Source organism: Larus michahellis, chromosome 1 (assembly GCF_964199755.1).
Source record: "Larus michahellis chromosome 1, bLarMic1.1, whole genome shotgun sequence".
Taxonomy (NCBI): Eukaryota; Metazoa; Chordata; class Aves; order Charadriiformes; family Laridae; genus Larus; species Larus michahellis.
Genome location: NC_133896.1, coordinates 82,723,519 through 82,732,477, shown reverse-complemented (window position 1 = coordinate 82,732,477; position 8,959 = coordinate 82,723,519). Strand labels below are relative to the sequence as shown.

Genomic DNA, 8,959 nt, shown 5'->3' with positions numbered 1-8,959 from the left:
AAAAGACCTAGGTCAATGGGTGCTCCCTGCAGGGAGTGGGAAGTCGTAACCCATAAAGGGAAGATCAGATAGCTTTGTCTGTGTGTGAGGAGCCAGCACCAGGGGTCGATTACCTGCAGTACCCTGAAGGCACCCTTCTCCTCACTGCCACCATTAAGATGTGAACCGCATATGAAAGGAAAACCAGGTCAACGAGCAAAAGCTGATACGCATCAGTCTGCTTCCAAATGTTACTGGACCTGGCCAGTGTCAAGCCAGTATCAACTATGTTTCTTATCAACGTAAGGGAGAAGGCAGAAATAAGCCCACTGTGTGGCAAACTGTACAACACAAGAAGTCACAAGGTTTAGACTTTTTCTCAGGAAAGAAGCCTCTTTGAATGTCAAAGGTAAGCCACACTCCAGGGCCTCTACCCTTAAATTGAAACAAACCACGTTAATAAAAGAAGTCCAAGCATGCTTTAAAAATTACTTACTCATCTGTTGCATGTCTTGGATTTAACTGTGGGTTGATACAACCACCTTAATGCAGCTATTTGAGCTTGGTAGAAACCTAACCTGTAGGGCAAGATTAAAAATTAGTAAGCCATCACCTGTGACTCTACAGGTACGCTTACCTTGCACAGAGACAGTACAGATCATGAGACGGATCCATGCAGTCTCATGTTGTTCTCAGTAGTAGTTGTTTTAAAAGTCTATTATTGTCCTGCAGCTAACAAGAGCTTGTCAACAGCTTAGAATTCCAAAGTGGTGTCCTAAAGCGGGGTCATTCACCCCGTGTGCAAGATGCCAATATGCACGCAGAGTAGAGGTATTTATTTAAATCATTTCTGCAGAGATGGGTGCTAGGTGGTAATCCACGAAGCTAGCACACCGGCCCACAAACTCCTTGGTATATGTACACAGTTCAAAACACAGAAATACGCACCCTTAATTATAATTATTGGTTAGTACAGGCTCTCGCTTTCAAGCTTTCAGCGTGCAAGCTTTGTTGATCAGGCCAAGGAATGCTACACAGGGATCCCCCAAGCAACCCTGGTTGCATGATTTCCTTCACTTTACATTCCTTTTTCCCACTTTTTTTCTCTCCTAGGTAATTCCTCTTTAAAAGCCTTGTCACCTCCCAAATACATAGCCCCACCTAGTTCACTTTTTCTCCATTGGTCCTGGTCTTGTTGACTTCATAGCCTTACTTCATATATAAATATGACTTTCCTGGTGACATCTCCCTTGGCAATCAGCTTTATCTAAATAGTACCCATTTTTTCTTATCCTACCTTTTACGTGTGCTACCTTGTGTTGTGGGCGGAGTGATTAACTTCACTTGTAACAGAGTAGTATGAAATATTTATTAAATAAAACAGTGATTTAACAAAGTTAGTAGTGAATGCGACAGTGTTTTATGAGATTCGATGGCACGGTATGCTTGGTTATTTACTGCATAGAGGCCAGGGTCAGACAAGCTGTCAGGGAGACCCTCCTGTGGAGTCACGAGGTTCAGAAAGGACTCCCTTGCTTTCTAAACTCCTTCTCAGAGAGGAGTCTGGGTGCGGCTGGATCCAATCCTAGTCCCAGACCTGGTCAACAGTTTATGTCTAAAGGATTACACATGCGCAATCAGTCCTTTATATCACTTAGCTAAGATTTCAAAGTGAAGCATGCTATTAGTCACTTACCGAGAACCTGTTGTGGCAAGGAATCTCTCAGCTTCGAGGAGTGGAACCTTAAGCGAGTGTCCCCACTCTAGGGCAGATCCTGGCGTGCAGCCCGCTGCCGTGCAGGAGAGCTCAAAAGGCTCTTGGGCTGTCCACTAGTTATAGAGTAAGGATAATTGACCTATAGTCATATTCGCATGGGAACAAAATATCCCGGTCCCCACGCCAGACAGTGTTTTGGCTGTGTTGCCAGCCGTCCCCCAAAGTCCAAGTGCAATTCATCACAACTCCCACTGACAGTTATGCCTTGAGCAGGAGCCGGGGGGTGGGGAAAGGGGGAGAGCACACCACCACACCCTGCTAATGGCACTGCATATCCTGATGAGCCATCTGCATGCACTCTACTGTCCTGTTGCATGCGTTGCATCCTGAAATTCCTCAGATTGTTATCTTTTTTTTTCAGTAGTGCCACAGGTAAGGATTAGCCATCTGAGTTAATGTCTTAAGAGGATGGGACTGGGTGTTGCCAGAGTCTAAACAAGCACAGTGACTGAGGCTGTTGAATGACCCATCCACCAGGCCTGGGCGTGGGTAGTTGAAATGGGAAAACTGAACCCAGTTTTATGGGAAGTCATCATCTAAGTCAGAGTCCAAGACAGGGAGATGATGACCTTCAAAGAAAACAGGAAGGGACACACATTGCTATGTGACTGGCCCTGCAATTTTTCCAAAAAGGAAAGGGGGAAAGGAAAGTGATGCCACAAATCACACCTAGAGAGTGAGACATTTCTGATTGTTTACAGAAAAAAGATGAACATTGTGTAGTGTCACAAGATATAAAAGACAATAGTAAAGAAGGTGTAGTTAGTGCTGAAATTATAGTTCAATGAGGGATGCCTGGGTACACAAACAAAGCTTAAAAAAAAAAAAGAGAACAATACAATTCAGAGGGAGAGATTACAATGAAAAGGACACCAACTGCAGAAATGCATAGTATGTGTGAAAAATTTCTTTGCCTAAAAGAGAAATGGAGAAATACAAAGGAACGAATGATGTAAAAGAAGACAAAAGCAGAATAGAAAACAAGAGGAAGAGTATGCAGGGGTCTTGCAAAGATGGAAAAGAGGCATATACAGCAGGCAGGAGGGTTAGGTCAACTAGGGATAGACAGGTTTGCCAGCCATTAGAGAGAAGAAACACATGAGTGGACAGAATGCTTTCTGTCCAGGGAATTTTGGAAAAGGCAGGGACGTTTTTGGGAACAAAAGTGCTTGGGACAAGCAGCTCTGGCAGCAGTTTAGGCAGGCCACTTGGGCAGTGGGGACTGGGCCCGAGGGTTATAGTGTGGGCAGTGGAGGAGCAGGGCAGTGTGAAGGGGAGACAGAGAACCAGGAATTATGGCCCCTCGACTGCATGTAGGGGTTGACAAGGAACACCATCGGGCAGAGGAGAGACTGTCCCAGGAGCAGGAGGCGGGCTGGAGCCTTCATGGGAGTGTTAGCAGGTCTCGGAGCAGAAGGAGACACCCTGAGAGAGAGAGGATGTTACTTTGGTCTCATGGCCTCCTTTCATAAGGCATGGTCCTTTTCTGTCTGGAAGAACTGGTAAAGTAGTTCTCCCTTAGCCTCCCCTTGCCTGTTCCTGCTCTTCAGTTGTGACAGAAAGGTGATTCACAGGGCCATGCAGTGAAACAGACCAGGATTTAAAATGATTTTTTTTTTTTGCTTGGAGTTTGGTTGCAGGCAAACTGTTGTGTTAACTCTCTTGAGAAGGTAGCCCAGAGATGGTACTCAGGGAGGAGAGGAAGACTTAAGCTACTATGGTGACGAAAAGCAAAGTATGTAACCATGACCTAAGTAATGTTTCTCTCTTTTTCAGGTGTTAAAATATGTGCAGACTTCACCAACTGTCAAGTCACTGCCTTCTTTCCAGGTTCCACATACTTTATTCCACTTGATCCCAAACTACTGTGTATCAAGCTAAGTTTCACATAAAAATTTAGGGCATAGATCAAAGGAAATAGCGTGCATCCAACACAGCAGGGAAGAGGAGAGCCAGAGCAATGAAGTTTTCCTTATGGAAGCAGAAAACTCAGATTATTGGTTGCAGAGCCAGGGCATTCTAGTAGGAATCCTTCTTCAACACATCTGTGGAAAGAAAGAGCAAGAAAAGGCACAGTGCCTGCTGAATTTTTTAGGAAGATATCTAAGGACTAAGAGATCTTAGCAGATGAGTTGCAACATCTTTTTGTCACTGACATAGGCATTTCCAGTTGCATTCGGATTTGGGATGCTGCTAGGACTGGATCTGTGAGGATTGTATGTAAAAGGTATAAAAATATATCCTTTTAACCTTCCGTGGTATATTCAAGCCTTGGTCTGCATTGAGATTATAGCCAGACTTGAAACTGTGCCCACAACTAGCACAACAGTATCCTGATTTGGGGTGGAGCAGAGCCATCTTTCTGTTCAGTGAGAGAGGCTCTTGCTTACACTTGTTGCTGTGGCAACCAGGGTCCGCTGACTTGGAAGGGTTACACCTGTGGACAGGTGAGGTGACCCAAGCTGACCAGTTGGGTGTTCCATCCCATCTGCCATGCTCAGTTGTAAAAGCTGAGGGAGCAAAGGGGTTAGGTTGGCTCCTCTCCAAAGACTCTTTTTCTTTGAATCTTCTCCAGTGGGCTCTTCTTCAAAGGACTGTTTCTTTGATGACTGACGTCTGAGGAGGACCCCGTCAGCTCATCTGCCCTTTGATCCTGGTCAGTGTGTTCCTGTTCCCATTTGTCACTGAGTCCAGTCTGGAACTTTCACAGTGCCTGCCGGTGACATCTCCCTAGGAGCTTGATATGGTTTTGTGTCTATTTGCATATATTGTATCTATTTTATTATTTCCTTTTTTATTATTATTTTATTATTAATATTTCATTAAAGTAGTTTAGTTTTTCCTAAACTCACAAATCTCTCTATCTCTCTTCCTCCTCTCCTTGGAGCAAGAGGTGGAGGGGAGCATCTGCCGTCTTGTCATTAGGCAACCCATCCCAAACCATGACAAATAGATCCCAATTCAACCTGCAGTACAAGAAGGCTCTACAGCATGTGGTGGAATTAAATACAGAACAGAGGTGGGCTGCTTTGCTTGCTTACTGCCAGTCCTCTGCTCTGTTTCAGGTGTTTCCTACATTGGAAGCCTGTTAACACTAACCTGAACTGCAAGGGAAAACATATTCTCCTGCTGTGCGGTCATCTGTAGAAACAAAAGAGAAAGGGTGGTGAGCTGCAGAACTGCATGGCAGGGTAATGGCAAACTTCTTTCTCTTTAACACAACCATTCTGCTACCTTAATTTTTTTTACTCTTCAGACTGTGAATGCAGGAACAGAAAATGTCTACAGTGGTTGGACCAGTGGTCTGTCTCCCCAACATGTCTCCTGTACAGCTGTAAAAGACCCTTTTATGCATTGTGATACCTTCTTACGCAAGGACGTTTTTGTAAATAGAGAGCCTTTCAGTAGTGTATCCTGGTGGCCTTGGGTTTTTGCTGATAATGACTATCGTCATGTCAGATAACAATTTTTAAATTGCATATACTAAGCACAAAAATTCTTGTACAGAATGGAATAGCAAAGAGAGAGCATATTAGGTGACAATATTTAGCTCTGTAAATGCTGGATTAAGAGGTTGTCTTCTCTGCTTGACATGGTATGGAAAGGAGAACAGGAATGGAATTCAGTATACAACAGCCTATGGTGCTGCTTTCTAAATCTCCAGTGGTAGCTTTTCCATTTTGTTCTCAAATTCTTTTTTTTTTTTTTTAATAATTCTTAATATTCCATCTGCTGGCTTGGCTGATACCGAGCATGAAGTAATCTGAGACTCAAAATGACTCCAAGATCTTTCTTCTGTGTGCTGATAGTTAATTTAGAACTTTAAAGGGTAAGAAATTATTTTCCTATTATCTTCTGAGATATGGTAGGATTATTACACTATACATGAAAAGCATAGATCTAAATTCTACCTTCTGATGGATCGGGCTGGCAGCGTGTAACACTGATTTTAAATAAATGCCTACATATTTTCAAGTGAGCTAAGGAGCAGGAAAAGACATGGTAAATTGTCAGAGAAGCTTTCTTTCCACAGAGAGGTAGCTTGAAGACAGAGGAAGTCAAAAAGCGCAGTCACTTTGAACACATATACACCACAACATAATCATAGCGCCAGACAGCCTCACATCAAGAACAGAAAAGCAAGTGATTCTGCTACTTGAACATAGAAGTTTTGTACAGAGAAAACCCAACCTTGAAGTTGCAGGAGGAAATGCACTGGAACAAGGGAGATAAGGGGGTAAGGGGCAGAGACAGAACTGTGTCTGAGTTGGGGTTATAATGGTTACGCTTTGCCTATCCCAGTGAAATCTCACCTGGCTTATAGTAGTCGTAGACGCACACTGTTGCTGCTTTCAGGTTTTGCACTTCAACATCTTGTTCCACTGAGATGTTAAGCTTCAGAGAAGTTTCACCCAGCTGGAGAGAAGAATAGAAGTGAGCAGAAACGTACTGACCATCTCAAAGTCTCCTACATATCAACTTTATTCTCTCTGCATCAGAGATTTCTTTCTCATCTTTCCAGGTTCTTCCACCCTCTTCCTCTTCTGCCAAAATTTTAGCCTGCTTGACCAGCCTAGAGATTTGTATTTCTGATCTCTGAGAGTCCCAATGCGAAGTACTGCAGTTGCTACTACTTGAATGGGCAGCTCCCTGTGGTCTTCCTCTTACCTCTTCCAAGTAGATCGTGACTTTGTCTGGGTTTATCTCTGTCTTTTTCACCAGAGGTATCTTCTCCAGCTGTATAGGAAGGCAAGAGATGAGCTTGGTTAGCACCAACTCATTGGCCTTCCCTGTTGTCTTACACTAAGTTTGGTATTTGTCAGTGAAACACTGCTGACTGAAGCACTTAGCCTAGTCAAGGAAGACCTGCGTTCCCCAACTATAACGGCACTGAGATTTGTTGGGAGCTCTCAAAGCATTAGAAAAGATTTTTTTCAGCTTTGTAATAAGTGTCCTTGAACCACATTCCTGTTTTCAGCACTTGTAGCAAAGGGAAAGATGGTTAGTAGGAGAATATGATGGATCTTTTTGGCTATATCCTGGAGCGCCCAACACTGCTTTATAGAATATCTCTACAAATGCCACTGGCAACAGTGAAGGGTCTCAGTGCACCCTGGATGGTTCTAACTAGGTGCTTTTCAGCTCGTCTCTAACTTCTTGACACATATGTGATCCTCATTACTGAACATGAAAAACTGCACCATCAGTTCTGCAAGTGGAAAGTTGCCTGCTGAAATAGCCCACGATATCTGTACTTGCTTAGTTAACTTGTAGTAAGATAACCTCATAGTAGCCACCATTCTCCAGCAGCTCTTAGAGGTTTGGGTATTTCTGGTTGAGCTACATCTGGAAAATAGATTATCATATTTTCAAGGAAGGCCATAGGAAAAAGTCTTACCTCTTTCACAGAGCTCTTCACAGGAATGAACCCTGACAGCATCTCCACCTCCACCAGGACCATGTTACTGGTCTCACTGTCCCCTACATAACTGAAAAAAAGGCAGGAGAGAAGTACATTAGATGTGGAAGGCATCTCTAGGAGAATTTCTAGGAGATACCAATGAACCCTGCCAAACTCTGGCCTGCTCTACAGTGATGGGAAAGCTCAGCAGCTTGTCTAGCTGATGGGAGAAAGGGAAAAAAAAATACCCCCATCTACTTGTTCAGTATGGAGACAGATTATGTACCAAATGTGTTATGGTTAATGTTCGTGCTGCCCTCCACAACAGGTGGAAGTGATCTTTGATGTTACGGATTGAGAGTGACAATGTTGGCATCGTTCTCTTTCAGGACAGGACAATACGGACCAAGACACTTATCCTAGACAGATGCAGGCAAGTGAAATGTGGATAGGGACTGAAATTTCTGCTGTCTGGTTTCCGCAGAGGTTCACGCTGCAGGAGAATGCACCTCAGGGCTGATTCAGCCCAGGCTGCTGAGTGTCTCCAAGGCAAGAGGTCTGGCTCTTGGGAATGCTGCCTAGTGCTCTGGGGGCTGCTGAGTTGCTCCATGCTGACTGAGGTAATTCCTGCGGTTCTGCCAGTGCCTTCCCATACTTCCCCAGACCTTAATTTTCAGTTCACAATCTCTTTGGGATCTACAGAGAAGACAGTGTGCCTGTTTGTCTTTGTCTCCACAGACAGAAGGTTTTTATGGGGTTCTGGTCATGCTACTGGGGCTCCCACTTCTTTCCACTGAAGAAAGAGCCTCAAGGGATCTCATACCTCACAGACACATGGATGTCAAGCTGTTTCCTGACACCATCACATTCTCTTGGTACTGTCTCCACATCCAGGACAAAGACATCTTCTTTTTTTGCTGGTGGGGTGTTATAGTACAAAGTGGTCTGGTGGGACAGAAAACATCTCTGTGAAGTGCCCTGGAGCTTCCCTGTATGAGCCAAAGGACTAGCTGTGCCTCCAGCTTTTAATGAATTGGTAACCAGTGGCTCAGACAGTTGGGCCCGGGTGTGCTTTCAGTTCAGACGTTCTGTGTTTAGCACATAGCATCAGGCACATCTGACAAATGTAACCCTCAGCCTGGAGGCACAGCTATCTGTGATCCAAGGCCTCATTCAGTACAACATTGCCTCAGTCTTTCTGAAAAAAAAAAAAATATTGTTAAGATGTGAGAAAGTACATTAGCTAAAACCCTGCCCGCAAGGAGAAAGAAGTGTAACTGTTACCTGTTGACGTGATAATAGTAGTTCTAGGTCTCAAGGGGAAAAATACTGACAAAACAAGTACAAAACCCTTACGACAGAAAGAAAGAGCAGAGAATCAGAAGAGGCCAACTTGGCAAGAGGGATGATCATGCTCCTCCAAAGAGCGGCATAGGCCAACCTTCTTCCACCTGCCTGGTGACTGACTGTCTGGCCAGCAGGTACTCATTAGATGTCTCATGCTTATTAACTATGTTCGAGTGTAGCCAAGTAGTATGAGTCCTAGCAACTTCCTACATGCATTAGCAATAAATAATTGTTGTGTCCTCCTGTCTGTGCACTGCATATAGATTCTCTGTGAACATCGTAAGAGGTGGCTGAACAGAAGTGACCCAGTGAGGGAGGTTTCCACAGGGAGCGACTTGATCCTCCAGTTCTTTGCTGCATGAATGGCTCATAAACAGACCACTATCAAAGATGCCCAAAAAATAAGATGCATGCTGATGGACTAGTTGTGTTGGTGTACTGGGATAAGAACACCT

At 44.1% G+C, this 8,959-nt stretch overlaps 1 protein-coding gene across 1 annotated transcript in view; it reads right to left on the bottom strand.

Annotated features, from left to right (window-relative positions):
- Positions 1–2,093: 2,093 nt before the first annotated feature.
- The window catches only part of LOC141743867 (alpha-2-macroglobulin-like protein 1), a 31,898-nt gene continuing 25,032 nt past the window's right edge, over positions 2,094–8,959 (bottom strand). Inside the window, 6 exon segments of the mRNA XM_074588898.1 lie at positions 2,094–3,801; positions 4,856–4,897; positions 6,070–6,172; positions 6,425–6,493; positions 7,155–7,245; positions 7,981–8,102. Coding sequence (XP_074444999.1) covers positions 3,776–3,801; positions 4,856–4,897; positions 6,070–6,172; positions 6,425–6,493; positions 7,155–7,245; positions 7,981–8,102 — 453 coding nt within the window. The 3' untranslated portion in view covers positions 2,094–3,775.